Here is a 16,866-nt window from a genome sequence, read left to right as displayed (position 1 = left end):
TATTTTATAATTAGATTTTTTTTAAATATAAAATGGGTTTGGTTCTTCAAATATGGAAAGTTAAACCTACTCTGTATATTTAATATTATATTAATATAAATTAATGTCAACCTAATTTTTAAGTCACTATCTATTTTAATTATTAATTTATTGTTTCTTAAAAGGAAAATAAAGAAAAATAATTAAATAATTAAAAAATAATTTTAACAGAAAAAAAGGCAAATAGACATAGTAATAAATGTTTATTGAAAAATAAAAAAAATATATAAAAAATATTGCTCGAGAATATTTTAAAATTATACTTTTTATATTTAAGTATGCTCAATATTATAAAGAAAATGCTATTTATTTTTAAACAGTTTCTTGGGGATATTCTTAGAATTTCTTCTAAAATTGTCAGCTGAAGTAAAAGCTTTGCTTTCTTACATCTTTATTTTTTTGTTGTTTTTTTAGATGAATTAATCTAGATTTGGTTTGTTAGTCTGCTCACAAAGGCTAAAGATAAAGTGAGAAAGATTTGAGAATTAGGGCAATCAGAGGGCTATAGAGATATGTAATTTATATATTTAATTGTGTTTAAGATATAATGAGATCTAATTTATATATTTAATTATGTTTAAAGATAAATTAATATAATTAATTTGTGTAAATAGTAAAAAATTAATTAAAAATGAGTATTTGTAAAATGTAGTGTGCTAATTGAATTTCATAGTGTGGATAAAACCACCCAAAAAGGATTCCAAAATATAGGGGTTTTTTATGCAATTAACACCAAACTGAAATATGAAAGAGTACTTAAAAGTGAAATTTCTCTAAACAGAAAAACATTTATGCAGAAAATTGTAAAATCAAAAGGATAATAATGAAATTTATTAGAAAGAAAAAAACAGAGCTGAAGTACATTAATGGAATAAAAAAATTGAATGTCTTTCCTAAAAAGGCAAATATCTTTGAGAGAATAAAATATGTACGATTTAATTATTGGTTTAGAGACCCTTCACTTAGTTTTTGAAGAATCTTTCAGCATCATTGATCTATTATTATCAGTATTCTTTTGGAACTAAATTTAATAAAAAATCTAGCTCTACATGATGTATTTATTATCATAATTTTACCTAAGAACATTGTAAACAATTTGTCTTAAATTTGAAGAGAATAACTTTTTAGTCTTTTTTGATACTAAAAATTTAAAATGATAAAAATAGTTAAAATTATAAATAATTTTTCTAAGGATTACAAACAATTTTTCAAACTTTAAGTTAAATAAGATTGTTTAGTTTTTCTTTTCTCCATAACTAGTTTGCATTTCATGCCAATATCTTAAAAATTTAGAAAAACTAAAATTGTGAATTATTTCGTAATCCATAGCTAAATATTTTAATTTAACAAAAAAGCTCTAAATATTTTGAATATATAATCTTGTACTTCTTAATTGTATACTCAACCTCCAAAAGTACACATGTCGACATAAATCAAAATTTTTATTGAAGAATTTAGTTTACTTATAAAATCATATCCTTGAGATTTAACCTAAACTAAAATGAATATATATATATATATATATTTTTTTTTTCAAAGACTATCATTTACCTCCTCTTTAATTATAGTGATTCCCCGTCCCCTTTACTTTAGAGAATAATATAATTCCTACTAAAATAACAAAAATTAGAAAAAAAAAAGGATGTTATTGAAATAAAGAAGAGTTTAGGGCTTCTCAAAAAAAAAAAAAAAAAAAAAAGGAAGAGAGAGACAAACTTTAGGGCATTAGAAATGAATTTGCTTTAAGGATAATTCAATAAGCATCAGATTTTTAAAATCAAAAGTTTGATCATTGATGGATTGATATTATTTTGTTTGTTTTTACTCTCTATGATTATAGAAAAACATTATTGATTTATATTTAATAATAAATGACTATGTCAAATAATTGGTTGATAATTTTATTAATTTATATTATTATTATTTTATTATTAAGGTTACTCAACTCAAAATATCACACATGGAAGGATGTGAATATTACCATAAAGCTATCATTGCAGGACTTACTGTGTTAAATATATAATATATCCTTATCATACTAAATCCAAAAGTTAAAAAAAAATCTATTAAATATAAGAGACTAGAAATTATTTAAATCATCAAAATTCAAAAAGGGTAAAATTGTAATTTAGACCAGAATGAAGAAATAAAAAGGAATTTTCGAAGGGCGCCCCAAAAAAAAAAATAAAAAAATAAAAAAGGAGAGTAAAAAATACAGTGGTTTTATATTGCCGTGGACGCAAAGTTAGAGAGAGAAAAAGGAAGAGAGAGTATTAGACAAAGTTGCAAAATAAAAAAATAATAAAAAAATTCTATTAAACTAAAAAAGGGAGAGAAAGATAATAATATTATATAAAATCCAAAAAATTTAAAAATAAAAAAAAGTAAATAAATGCGTTTTGTTCCTTCTTCATAAATAATTGCATTAAAAAAATAAAAGAAAATAAAGAAAGAGATAGAAGCGGTCTTTCCTCTTTCAATGGCGCCCACTGAAACTTTCTCTCGTCTCAAACCACTGTAAACTAAAAATTCCAGAAAACAGAGCGTTAGGCCTTCTACAAAACCACACCTATATATAATTTGAGGGATTTGAAGGGGTTATTGGGTGTCTCTCTGTCGCGCATAGTTTTTTCATTTTCTTTATTTTTTTTTTTTTTTTGGGGAATTAGATGACGAATTGGCGGAGAGTGTTGAAGTCCGTACAGGCTTTGGTTGCCCACAGCCTCCTTTTCTGCTTTACCCTTTTGCTGGTTTTTAAGCTCGATAGCGTCGTTGCCTACTCTTGGTGGTATGGCCATTTCATTTCTCATCTGGTTTTATGTGTATGTCTAATTTGGCTTTGAAAAAAACAAAATAATAGAAAAAAAAAAAAGCGTGGAATGTGTTTTTTTTTTTTGGGTGCTTTTTTTTGGGATGCTTGTTTTGGGGTTTTAAGGTCTTAGAGGGTGTAAAGCGAGGAGCTTTTGGAAATTAAGAGATGGGTTTTGTTTGGATTGTTGAATGGATTGGGGGGGTTAAGTAATGGGTTCCGTTTGTTTCGATGGAAAAGCATTGCTAACTGTTTCTAATTGTCTCCACAAATGAAAATTAGAATTTTGAGCCTTCTTATCTGCATGTTTTCTTGGGAAAGAGATGAAAAAGAGATGAAGAAGATATGTAGTTGTAAGTTATTTTTGGATTACTATGTTCCTTATGACATAAAACTGAGGTGAAAATAGTTGTCAGATTACACTTCCTGTCCAGAAAAAAATAAATGTAATTTCATTTTCCGGGAAAAAAGTTGTCTTCCTGCATGTGGGTTGATAATATTGTGTTATTGGCTTGTGAAATGAGTTTTAAGATTATTTCTCAAGGGTATCCCTGATTATACTTGGGAATTAACTGAGGATTATAGTCTATAAACAGAACAAGCAGAAAAAAACAATTGCAATATGATATCGAGTTGGAGGTAACTGAATCAGTGAATAGCGAGTAACTTGTAATACCAATCTGAATTAAATGCTCTATGTACATTGAGCTGGATTAATGGAATGTGGAGTTGTTTGTTCTGTAGCTCTGTCTCTTAACTTAATATTTCTGTGGTTCTCAATTTCTTGTTGTTGTTGATTTTGGCTTTATGACCTTTTCTACCCCTGGCGCCTGGTTTATGATATTTTCACAATCTTTGATTGGCGAGACAGTTGAAACACTGAGGTTTACTAAGGCTGGCTTGTATTTTCAATTCATTGAATGTGTTGGAGTTATTTCCTTCCTTGGGTAAAAAATTCAGGATTGTAGTAGTTTTGAAGTTTTGGCATGTGGTTTACTGATTTTAGCTGAAATGGAAATAAGATGCATGTGATCTTTTAGAATGAGGTAGATATGGTGAAGGTCAGAAAGGAGACAGCTTTAGGAAAAATTTAAGATTGACAACTCTGTAGGAAGAAGAACGAACACATTCCCATTATAATAGCATGGAGATGATTCAAATAAGAGATGGGATGGGGGATGCTGAGAGGGACCATTCAACTTTTCTGGTTTAGGGGTGGCATTAAACACCACACCGAAGGTTTTATCAATATCAATCTATTCTAGTATGATTCTATTAAGTGGTACCACATACTTAGGCACTTTCCCAAGTTTTGGGAATCACACCACAAAAGATCTTAAATCCTAAAAGGTAGACACCTGACAACAGGCTTTCGTGAACATGAAAACAATTATTTATTGAGGAATAAAACAGCTGGCTATGACTATGAGAACATGTAGTTAGTAGGTAGAAGGTATTAATTAATATTTCTTCCATTTCTCCTTGGGAAACATTTTAATTCTTCACTTGTTTTCTAAGCAGAAAGTTTTCAATAGTATTTTGGAGTTGGAAATTATATGAAGGTATATCTGAATAAAAGTTTCATTTTAGATTGAGATGACAATGGCCCTTTTTGTAGCCAATATTAATCAGAAGCATATGGTTTTCTCAATTGAAGCCTGAATTAGGATGAAATACATTGTCTGGAACACAATGGTGAAAGAGGAAGCTTTGTTGAAGACATGTTCGTTTCTTTCTCTTGTTCTTATGTTTTTAAGGAAGTGTCTGGTATTTGAAACACTAGGTGGCACAATTCCAAAAGTTTGTTTGTGACAACTTGTAAACTATTGTGACTGATCAGGTTTATAGGACTTCGAGTGGAGAACCGAGTTGCTGGATTAGAACTTGGTTTGCATTATGGCGTTTTCGTTATATATTTTAAAGGGATTTGTGTCTCATATATTCAATATAGTTAACATTGATTTTATTTTTTGCATTAATTGTAAGGACAAGTAAGAAAGATGTGAAGTTTACTTGAGGTGAAAAGGAAAATTTTACAGATAGGATAATAACCTCTTGATCTAAATATAATCTATGGCTGCAAACTTGTGTCAAAGATGTAATTCTACACTTGTATGGGTACATCACTCATCTTCTTTTATGGTGTAGGTGGGCATGCACTTATGTGCTTGCGAATGTGTGTATGTGCATGTCTCCATATATATTTCTTTTACCACAAAAAAAAAAAAAAAAAAAATGGTATCTGTATCCTTAATATATTTGTTTTCCCTTGACATTCTGGTTTGATTTTGTGTATACATGTGTTTGTCTATACACACTTATTTTGAAAAGAAAAGAAAAAATTTGGACATGCAACTTTAATTTATATATTGTCCATTGATACTCCGGTTTGATTGCTGTCTGTTTTAATGTGCAGGATAATTTTCTTTCCACTTTGGACATTTCATGCAGTTGTTGCCAGAGGAAGATTCTCGTTGCCTGCTCCATCAATTCCACATAATCGACATGTATGTTATTTTCCTTTACTTAGATGCTGTAGAAGATTTTGAGTGATTCGTGTTTAGTTTTGTGGACATTTAGATGTTAACTCTATGAGCAAGAATCTGAATCTGGAGCATTTTTGCTTATTGTTTTTTAATTTTGTTACAGTGGGCACCATGTCATGCGGTTGTTGCGACACCATTGCTTATTGCATTTGAATTGCTCCTTTGTATTTATCTTGAGAGTGTTCATGGTATGCATCCTGTACCCTATCATTGTTTTCATTATTATTTGGGAGTCCTTATTAACTGTTCTTGCCTTCTAGTATCCTTTCTAATTTTTATCATCTGTGGAAAATACATGCAAATTAGTTCCAAATTTGTCAAACTTGTTAAGCATATTTATTCCGCATCATGATTGCTGTTCATTTTTCCAAGTGAAAACTTTGCACGATACCAATCTGGCTTTGAGATACATTTGTTGCGCATTAGGCGAGATATGCGTGGTGCATAATGCATTATATTTTTCATACTAAATTAGTGCATTGCTTTTTTCTTTTCTTTCTTTCTTTTTCAGTTATTGGTGTTCCAGCTGTAAATTTGAAGGTTGTCTTTCTTCCCTTACTGGCATTTGAAATAATTATTCTTATCGATAATTTCAGGTAATTCCTCTTTCATTTTTTTTTCTCTTTACTTTTCGGTAATTAATTGCTTTATTTCATTTTTTCTCATGTTTTCTTTTCTTTCTTTTCATTTTTTCTCAGGTAATTGCTTTATCGGTAATTGAATATTCTTGACAATTGTTTTCTTTTACAGAATGTGTAGGGCTCTAATGCCAGGAGATGATGAAAGCTTGAGTGATGAGGCAATATGGGAGACACTTCCTGTAGGTCTTATAATTTTAGCATTAATTGATGGAACTGTCTAAGTGAGGACATGCTTTGTTTTGATGTATTGGTCAAAACTGAAACCTTCAGTGGCTATGAACATGATATGTTTTAAGTTCATTGAAATACAATTATTAATCCCTATATTTACAGTACTTTTCAATTAAGTTTGTAAGTTTGGTCATTTCTTTTATTTCCCCCATATTTTCATTCAATTTTATTGTTGTTTTCCATTTTAAGTTATAAGTCACAAAATATATGTAAAAAGATCCCTGTCGCTACACTTTTTAATGGCTTTTATTTTAGTTAGTTCCATCACTGGTGCAATTTTTTCTTGATTGGTAGTTTAATGTTGGTTGTATTCAGGCTAGTATTTTTTTTATTATTGTTATGATTTTTATGCTTTGTATCGAAGAGGAATGTTCTTGAAATTACTCTTAATTTATTGCTGCTATTCTTTGTAGCATTTCTGGGTTGCAATCTCCATGATCTTCTTTGTTGCTGCTACTATCTTCACCTTACTAAAGCTATGCGGTAATTTTTGTTACCTCCAATAGTTTTAAACATGCCCATGATAGAGTGCATAAATGTGGTTAACATTGTTGTTTTTTCTCATGAATTTCATATAATTGCATGGTTATTGCTTAAATTGCTTTTGTGTCATTTATCAAGTACTGCCATGTTAATGACACTGTAATTTGCTTTTTCTCATTATTTATGTAGTAATTTATCTTTAATTTTTTGAATAATTTGGTGTTGCTGAAGAGTTTGTGCTCTTGCACAGATTTGTTGTGCTTATATATTATGATTGTTTGTTGAATATATAATGTGATTTACCTTTAGGGATTGTTGTGTTTGTATATCATAATTGTCTGTTGGATACAGAATGTTAGTTGAAGTCTTTACCATTTCTTTACACTTGCCATTGACAACCTTCCTTTATGCCCCCCAAAACTTTTCTTAGTTCTCTTCTGTACATTAACTGATGCTTGAGCACTTCATATACTGTTTTTAAATAAGACTCTTTATTTTTTATTAGTTAATAGGTGTACTAAATTTTTAAATGGTTTAAAACTTTCAATAAACTCGATCTTTTAAGAGTCTTTTTAGCAGCTTTGAGCTTATCCAAAATTTTTTCTGTGTCCCTAGTGGCCATCTTGTTATGTAAGATCTATTAGGAACTGAAACAATAAGGGGTGCTTTTATTTGAAGAAACTTCTGAAACTAAAACTACTACAGTTGCATGTGTCGACATGTAAGAAAGAAACAGGGAACCAAAGATGTCAAAATAACAGAAACAGTTGAAGGCAAATGATCTCTGTAAACTTCACAGAACCTCAGGTGATCTATGAACGTGTGTCCGTATTACACCATATTCAAATCCCTAACTCAATAGGCTTTAGAAAGGCAAAAGCATGTATTTTGAAAACTACAGTAAGTAATTTTTAGAGGAGAACTATTTGTAACAAGAATAGTTTCCCACCCTCAGCAAACCACACTGTTCTTTCCCCTCAAAAGGAAGAAAAATCCTGCTCTCCACGCCACATTGTTCTGCCAATGCTGGTTTTGGTGATCCATTTATTTAAATGCTTGTAGATGTTTCATCATCGATTACTTGTTTTAAAATTTATATTCAGTGTTTACTGGTTTGTTAACATTCCTTTTACAAAATATTGCAGGTGATGTAGGTGCTCTAGGCTGGTGGGACCTATTTATAAATTTTGGGTACAGCTCATGCAACTATGCTGTTATTTTAACTCTAGTTATAGCACCTTTCTGTGGAGGTGCTGTAAACGGTGAAGCATTAAAGTTTCATTTTGAGGCTTTTGGTGCTAAGGAAAATTTATTCTTTTCTTCTTCCTGCAGCATTGCAGAGTGTTTTGCCTTTCTTGTGTGTACAAAATGGTCTAATCCAGTGATTCATAGAAATTCTCATAACAGAGAAGTGAGTTCATCTTCTACATCTATTAGATATCTTGACTGGAACAGTGGATTAGTAGTATCTCCAGAGGAGGATCAGCATCAGGATCGAGTCTGTGGCATACAAGATGTTGGTGGGCATATTATGAAAATTCCAATAATTGGTTTTCAAGTCCTCCTCTGTATGCGTCTAGAGGTATGTTAGGTTTTTAAGTTATATTTGTGCTTACTGTTTTAGGGATCTCATAACAGACCTGCTTTTTCTGAATTTCAGGGAACCCCTGCAACTGCTAGGAATATTCCACTTCCCGTTCTTTTTTCTCCTATTTTCTTTCTCCAAGGTGCCGGTATACTATTTGCTGCATCTAGGCTGGTGGAGAAATTAGTACTTTTACTCCATAGTGGATCTAGCACGGGAATGTATTTTAGATTTTCTTCCAGAGCTCATGATTGCATGGGGTTCTTACACCATGGTTCCAGGTATTGTTTCTGCTTAACCCCTCAATCCTCACCCTCTTCCTGTTTTACATGGGCTTCTCTTTTGACCTTGTGTTGGGAGGAGATTTTTATTTGACAAGATTTCAAGCGTACTGAGTTCTGGTAATTGTGAAATGCAATGCATGTATTGTCAACCAGTTCTTAATTGGGTATCAGTATGCTATATAATACAGGCTGCTTGGCTGGTGGTCAATTGATGAAGGCAGTCGTGAAGAACAGGCAAGATTGTTTCAAGAGGGTGCTTCAGGGTTAGCATCTTTTAACTTTCAATATAGTTTTAAGAACTGTGACAAATATGATTTATATACTTTTGTTGAATTCATGTTTGTGTTAGCTTGATCTATATGGTTAAGTCCGCTTCTTAACTATCTAAGCTTCGAGGATCTATGGAACTTAACATGGTCTTACAGTCATGTTATATGTGTGGTCTTGTATTCAAAATCCTTACCCTTGTTTCGAGCAATTTGTGCGTGGTCTGTTCTTCACGGGGATTGATAAGTGTATGTTTGTGTTTGTGACATTGTGTTGTCTTTGATTTACATAGTTAAGTTCATTTCTTAACATCAAGTTTTTGGATAACAACTTCGTTTGGATATGTGAATGTGCTATAACTTATTGAGGCAGTATAATGTTATGCACCCACACAAACACATAAATATTTTATTTCACGTTCCGTTAGATTTAATACTGTATCTTGTTGAGTGAAAAGAAAAAGGGGAAGTATAGTCGAAGAAGAAAAATTGAAAAGTTTCTACTGAAACTTGGTAGAAAATTTGTAGGCTTTTTATATTATATATATATATTTTTGTCTATTATATATAGAGTTATCGTCTGTTGGGAATGTGTTCCCACCTTATGCTGAGAATTCTATTGACGTGGCTAGTGCCAAGAGTGCCATTCAAGTAGTAATTTAAAACTAAAAAGCTAAAGGATGAAGTGATAGCCCTTAGTGCTTGCCACATAGAAGAATACATTCCCAACCGTTCACACAGAGAGAGAGAGAGAGAGAGAGAGAGAGAGAGAGAGAGAGCGCCTTAGCGCATTGCTTAGCCTATGTAGACAGTGGTGATGTTACACTCTTTTAACTCTTTTTCAGCTTTTTTGCTATATACATAAACACATTCTTGAATATGGAATAAGTGAAAAAAAAAAAAAAAGAAAAAAAAAAAGGTGGAGATATACATCATCATTGCTCAAAATAAATCTTGCAATGCTGCTGAGCAGATCATCTCTTCAAGTCTTATATATATATATATATATATATATCAGCTAGTCTAATGAGGGATATCTGATTTAGTTAAAATAACATATACTTATTTGTTAACTGTTTAGCTGTCAGATGCGCTGATAATTGTTATTTGAACCTTAGTCTAAATGTCTAGATGGGATGTGGCAACCCTCAACACTTGGCATATAGGTATCTTTCATTTAATAAAGTCAGATATTCCCTCATTTTATGAATAATCATATATATATATATATATAAAATATGTATGTATATATATATGAAATATTTAGAATCACATTGACAAAAGTAATGAATAGTTGGGGAAAGGGCATTTATAAATGTTGTTGAAATGAGACCTCATGTCAATTTTTAATTGATAAATCAATCCTAAATTCCGTGCTTATTTAACGATTGATGATTACAAATGGTCATTCATGAAATGTTCCTCAGAAAGAGTTTATAGTCTTAGAAGCAGGAGTTTTTTAATCTTCACAGATTTTGTTTTGTAAACATGCAGGTATAACACCTTCAGTGGTTATCCACCTGACATAGTGAAGAAAATGCCTAAAAGAGATCTTGCTGAGGAGGTGATATATATATATATATATATATATATGTATATATGTTCATATGAGTGGATTTGTGATTGAGGAACACAAAAAAAAAACCAAAAAAAAATAAAAATAAAAAAATAAAATCTGATTTCTTCCTGTATATTTAATTTATTTAGCTCTGATTGCTATTTATAGTATTGATTTTACTTTTTGGATCAGGCAATTCAAAAATCTACTTTGTGTTGGCAACAAGATTAATCTGTGTTTTACATTTAAAAATCTAAATCTTAGGTCTGGCGACTTCAAGCAGCTCTGGGGGAACAAACAGAAATTACAAAATACAGCCAGCAGGAGTTTGAGAGACTTCAAAATGTAATTGTATCTCATCTTTAGTTTCATTAAATTGTGGGTAGATCTGTGGAGAATTTTCCTGTATAGCTACCCCCTTGAATGGTTATCATTTTCTGGTAAGAAACATAGGTAAAAAAATCTGTAGAGGATAAGAAATCATCAAAAAGACAAAGCATAGGCTAATAAAATATTTCTTATGAAAAAATATTAAATACTAAGAAATGTTGACCCATAACATCTCTGGAGCTGCCTGTTTATAATGGATATTATTCCCTGGTTTTTCATGAGTTTTCTTTCCGTATTTCATTTATTTTTTCCTTTTGCCATTGTCTTTGTGGTCCTTTTTGAAAATGTTCAGGAGCTGAATATGAAGACTTGAGTTTTATTTTAGGTTTTGCTTGCCTAAATGTTGTCTATGTTGTACTGGTCAGGAAAAAGTGTTATGTAGGGTTTGCTTCGAGAGAGAAATCTGTGTGGTCCTGCTACCTTGTCGGCATCGCGTCCTCTGCAGGTAATTACATATCATGTCTAAGTGCACAAAGCTGAGTTATTAAGAATACATTCCCACTAGTCCTTCCCCCCCACATGCACATTTTTGTCCCAACACCAATTGTTCCTTTTTTGCTATGTTGCAGTGCCTGCTGTGAGAAGTGTAAGAAGTGCCCAATTTGCCGCGTTTCTATCGAGGAGCGCTTGCCTGTATATGATGTTTAGGTATTTGACTTGCCCTTCCTTTTTAAGAAATTGAAAATGGGTGCATAGAGGTGGTTGGCAACCTTATACGGAACAAATTTTGATACCGTTTTAACATAACTTCCTTGATGTTGCATGTCGAAAATTAACCAATAGGATAAGGGGATAGAGTAAGCAGTTGTTTTGACTGTACTAAGATTTGGTAAACACATATATATATTTTTTTTCCCGGTTTTGTTTTTGATTGTAAATATACTGAAGATCTTACGAGGGTAAGATACTCAGATAGCAATTGTAACCCATCCTTTTTTTCTTTTTTTTTTTCAATGCAATATATAAGCATTAGGTTTGTGTGAGCTGTATTTTTGTATATACTCTAATCTTGTCTCATTTTTCTTTGGTAAATTGTGGAGAAAATATTACAAGCTATACAAGCTAATGAATGCGGTCACTCAATGAATGGTTGCATAATTCATGTTTGTTCAGACTATTTTATCCAATCTGATATAAGTTTTCTTCAATATTTGTTTCCCATTTTCTCCCATCATCATATTGGCTAATGCAAGGTCACTTTGATGCTTTGCACTACATATACCTGCCCGGTTACTTTAAATTTGTAGATGTATTCAAACTATTGTCCAAGCAAGCTTGATCCAATTTGCATGAGAAAGGTTAAAAGAAAATATAATTTTTTGTACTAAATATTCTTTTATTAACCATTGAATTATTGAATCACATAACTCAGCTAAAATTAAAACTTCATTCACTAATTAAATGTACACGCACTTAATAGAGTCACACTTTCATTAAGATGATTTTAGTATTAAGTATTCCTTTGTTAACCATTAAATGACATCATGGGTTAGAATTTAAGATTCAATTACTAGTCAAATATGTTCTATTCGGGAGCAGTAAATTATGTTGATATTTTTGGAAAAAAAGTAAATTAAGTCGATATTTGATGCATGATACACAGAGTCAAACTTTCATTTAGTTAATCTAATGATTTTTGTACTAAATATTTTTTTATTAACTGTTTAACCATATCACATATTAAAGTTTTAAAATTTAATTACTAGTCGATTTTTATTGACATATTAAAATGTAATTTGGAGAAAATGAATTATGTTGAGATATGATGAATTTTGAATGTGTTTTTAAATTTGAAATCTTGGAGCGTTTTTTTAAATTTCAATTTTTAAAGTGATCTAATGGTTAAAACAGAAAATCCAGATAAATTTCCGCATTTAGATTTCCACCCTAATGATCCTCACGTCCATTCTTAATGGTAGCACTAACACTAATCTTAATGGAACACCAAACCTGCCTAAATTTGATTTTTGAAGGAGGCTTGGTGGATACGTTTAGCCCAAGAAAACCTTCCAACTTTGGATCCATAACAAGAACGCCAAAGAGAAGAGAAATTGATCTCTTTTTAAAAGTCTTGCTTATAAAACATGGACTGGAAACGAGACTTTAATATCTATTTTCACGTGTGTGACTGTAGAAGGTGCCACCTTATACATTGCATGCATGATGAAAATCCCAACGTAAACACGTGAACGTGGAAATAATTTTTAAAGAGTTTGTAGTAAATATAGATTGAATTAAGAGCTGCAGCTTTGATACAATGTTAGAGGATCACTTTATAAAATCGAGAATGAGTAAGTCAAAGATCCCTAATCTCTATCAAATTTGATATATCCAACATCGATGCTAAATTGCTACATATTGGATTCTTATAATAAGTCAAAGATTTGAGTATCAGCATCTTTTGGGTACAAAGATTGTGGATCCACCACTCCAATCTCTCTACTTTTAAAGGAAATCTTCTGTAACTTTCAGGGAACCAAATTCCCTAAACACCTGGATACAAGTACTTGTTGAATTCAAATAAGATGGCCAATGTGCTTGTGTCATGGAAGTGTGGTTTTTGAAAATTTTGACCTACTTTTGCTTTTTCCTCCTTTCTTTTCTTTTTCTTGTTGCTTTATCCTAAAAATATCCATGTTGGATTGCTGAATTGGTAAGGATTTCAAACATTATTTCTTGTATATTAAAAAATGATTTCAGACATTTAATGTCCATCAGAACATGATATGTGGATGTAGAAAGTACTAGAGGTCAGAAGAAAGAAGGCCTAGCTTATCGGCGGTGGTAGCTAAGCTTTAGCTATTAGAGACCTAAAGTTTGACTGACCTATGATTGTTTTTTACATTGTAGGCAGAATCTGTTCTATTACCAAGCAAAGTAAAATAGGCATGCGTACTTACTGCATAGTTATCTTTCATACAAAGAGCAACTACTAGCTGTGGTTTTAACTAGATTAAATCAATATTTATTATTATTATTATTATTATTAGGATATATTGAGATTTTTTTTATTACAATTGAATATTCGTCGTGTTTATATTTATATAATTTTATAAATATATTTAATTATAATTAAAAAAATTTTAAAAATATATAATATAATATATTATTATTATTATTATTATTATTATTTTAATAATTATCTATGGTACATAGAATAGACCATCTCTTTTGGCTTTTGAAGCTATAATTGTCCGTCTACAATGGCAAATTTGAAATATTTAAGTCAAGTGAAATTGATTAACAGGAAAACTATTGTAAATTAATTTAACTGACTTATGTTTCTGGAGTGCATTAGGGACGTAAAAAGCGTTAAAATTTGAAAGTTCAAAATCGGATCAAACACGTTTGAAAAAATCCACTCCAAATTCAACCCAGGCTTGATATGCCTCGAGCCTAAGCCATTCAATTTCTTTTTGGTTTTTATCTGGATTTTAAATTTATTCAAAGGAAAACTATTGTAAATTTGACTAATTTATGTTTTCGGAGTGCATTCGGGATGTGAAAAACTTTAAAATTTGAAAGTTCAAAATTCGATCAAACACATTCAAAAAATCCCCCCCGAATTCAACCCAAGCTTGATATGCCTCCAGCTAGGCCATCCAATTTCTTTTTGGGTTGTAGTTGGATTTTAAATTTTTAGTGCAGATCCAATTTCTTTTTGGGTTGGATTTGAATTTTAAAATTTTGTATATAATTTTATAACTTTTTTTTCCCTATTTTTATAATAAAAATTTATTATATATATTAGTTATTTGCCATAAGATAAAATAATCTATCAAGAGTAATTTTATATTTATCAATTTTATTAACCAAATATTTTATATGACTTTACATTATTCATTAAATTTACTTTCTATGATTTTAGGATATTTATTAATTTATTAATTGTTAATAAACAGCTACATCATTTGATATATAAAATTTGGTTAATAAATTTGGTATTTGTATCATTTCCTATTTATTAAGTTATTATTTTTTATTTTATTACTATAAAATATTCTAAATAAAAAAAAAATTTTAAATCAAATTTTATGCTTAGAAAAAAAAAAAAAAATATATATATATATATATATAAAATTCTGGGATGCAAATCTATGCTTGAGTTTTAAACTCGAAACTCAAATCTGAGGCCCAACTCGATTACCATAGGATCAACTACTGGGCGTTGATTTTGGAACATTGGCCCAACTTGGGCCGGTTTCTCTCTTTAGTTTGAATAAAGCTTAGCCCTAACCCATTTGAGTCAAAATATTTGGGCTTGGATCAGGTTGAACAGCCCACATATACATCCAGAGTGCTTAGGCATTTTGTTTTCTGGCAAATATATAATCAGGATGGAGGCTTAGTTTGATAAAAGAATCAGTTGTAGCTACGCTAAAGAAAGAACCATCTTCTACTGTGCTGAAGAAAAAATCAGCAAAGTGCTATAAGATGTAAGTATTTAGTAACTTATTAAATTGAATTGCTGTTAATTTACAATGGATATGATGTGTATAAATTATTATTATTATTATTATTTTTTTATAAAAAATACAATAATTTATGTGTAGTTATGTTATGAGACTTTTTATACTAAAATTAAATAATATATAACAAATGATCAATAATTAAATTAAATTCATTATAAAAATATGTACGGAAGTGTATAATACACCATAAAGTAATATAAAATTGTAAATAAAAAAAATAGTTTTATTCGTAACAAAACTATTCAAATAGAAATACAAAAGTTATGATCTCATTTAGAGTAGAATAAGGAAATTATTATTTTTATTTGAGTTTTTAATTTGGAGAGTTTGATTTGAGTATGTTGGAAATTTTGTTTTAATTTGTGGAGATATTATAAATATATAAATTCCTAGGTTAAGACTATCATTGTAAACACTCTGTCTCCACTGGTGGAGCTGTTACTCTTTATCAATATTGTTTCCAATTTAACCACCGCACCCGGTATTAGATTTTTTGTTGAGAATTTCTCAGAAGGTGCACTCGGTATTAGATTTTTTGATTTTTTGTTTAAAGTTTCCCAAAAGGTCATCGACCCTAAGATTGCTCTCACCTGAGCACACTTAACTTTGAAGTTCTTTCAAACCCTGAAACCAACCGTTTTGAAAGGCATCGATGTTATGAGAGTGACTATTTATATTTAAATTATCCTCTGATCTACACTTCGATGATGTCAGATTGGACATTAGACCATTTGCCAGTGCCTCGTACTCGTCCACATTGGTCATCACAATTTACCCCCTTTAAGGCTCAGCTTTTTCGTTGGCACATTTTTGGCTGGATATAGACTCTGATTTGTAAGAATCCACCTCTATTGGTGGATTTGTTACTATCTGCTGATATTGTCCAAAATTTAGTTACCACATTTGGTATGAGATTTTTTGTTTAGAGCTTCTTAAGTGGTCACCCATCCTATGATTGCTCTCACTTTAGTATGCTTAATTTCGAAATTCTTTCAAAACTTGAAGTCAACGACTTTAAAAAGACCTCGATATTGTGCAAGTGACTATTATTACAGTTGAATAATTCTTTGATCTACACCTGGACGATATAGGATTGGATACTAGATAGCCTGTCAGTGCTCCGCATCCCCCCACACTAATCATCATAATCATGATAGTTTTTCATCAAAATCTTCCTTATTAACTTTTCAATTACTTCAAGCGCTGTGTATAAAAATGTATTTGAGATTAGTTTTCTTGGCCTTTCTAGATTTTAGTATATAAAGTCATTCTCTTTTGAGAATGTGTTCATGGTTTTACCAAGAGGATATTTTATTATTAACTTTTAGATTGCTTCAAATGATTACATTCAAAAGTATATATAAATGGATCAAGTATAGTGAGGCCAAAGTAAATCATAATGGACTCTTATAAAATCTCAGCCCATAAATAATCCAAGGGTCGATATAAGAGACCTTTTAGGTTGCTTTTGGTATGCATAATTAGATTGGATTTGCAAGGTACAATTAAATTAGATAAGATTGGATTGGATTGGATATTTTAATCTTTATCACCTACTTGGT

The 16,866-nt window shown here is 30.6% G+C and overlaps 1 protein-coding gene across 3 annotated transcripts; it reads left to right on the top strand.

The window, feature by feature from the left end:
- The first annotated feature begins 2,458 nt into the window (after positions 1–2,458).
- LOC107418850 (uncharacterized) lies at positions 2,459–11,817 on the top strand. 3 transcript variants are annotated; one of them, XM_048473611.2, is made up of 14 exons: positions 2,463–2,827; positions 5,265–5,355; positions 5,498–5,582; positions 5,906–5,990; positions 6,145–6,214; positions 6,680–6,749; positions 7,895–7,940; positions 8,082–8,331; positions 8,410–8,615; positions 8,807–8,881; positions 10,379–10,448; positions 10,707–10,787; positions 11,198–11,277; positions 11,402–11,817. In XM_048473611.2, exons 1-14 carry the CDS (start codon positions 2,709–2,711, stop codon positions 11,478–11,480), a joined length of 1,407 nt encoding a protein of 468 aa, XP_048329568.1. In that variant the 5' UTR covers positions 2,463–2,708; the 3' UTR covers positions 11,481–11,817. The 3 variants fall into 3 exon arrangements, 2 of the variants coding, with proteins under 2 accessions (XP_060670452.1, XP_048329568.1); XR_009635680.1 differs by lacking the exon at positions 11,402–11,817 and having other exon boundaries at positions 2,460–2,827; positions 8,790–8,881; positions 11,198–11,256; XM_060814469.1 differs by lacking the exons at positions 10,707–10,787; positions 11,198–11,277; positions 11,402–11,817 and having other exon boundaries at positions 2,459–2,827; positions 8,790–8,881; positions 10,379–10,449.
- Positions 11,818–16,866: the final 5,049 nt, after the last annotated feature.

Source organism: Ziziphus jujuba, chromosome 2 (genome assembly GCF_031755915.1).
Source record: "Ziziphus jujuba cultivar Dongzao chromosome 2, ASM3175591v1".
NCBI lineage: Eukaryota > Viridiplantae > Streptophyta > Magnoliopsida > Rosales > Rhamnaceae > Ziziphus > Ziziphus jujuba.
Note: the sequence above shows the minus strand (reverse complement) of the source record. Positions and strands in the feature narration are given on the sequence as shown.

Coding starts and splice junctions, on each gene's coding strand:
- LOC107418850 (XM_048473611.2), top strand. CDS start 2,709: ATGACGAATTGGCGGAGAGTGTTGAAGTCCGTACAGGCTTTGGTTGCC. Junction 5,356..5,497: donor CAATTCCACATAATCGACAT/GTATGTTATTTT, acceptor ATTTTGTTACAG/TGGGCACCATGTCATGCGGT. Junction 8,882..10,378: donor TTTCAAGAGGGTGCTTCAGG/GTTAGCATCTTT, acceptor GTAAACATGCAG/GTATAACACCTTCAGTGGTT.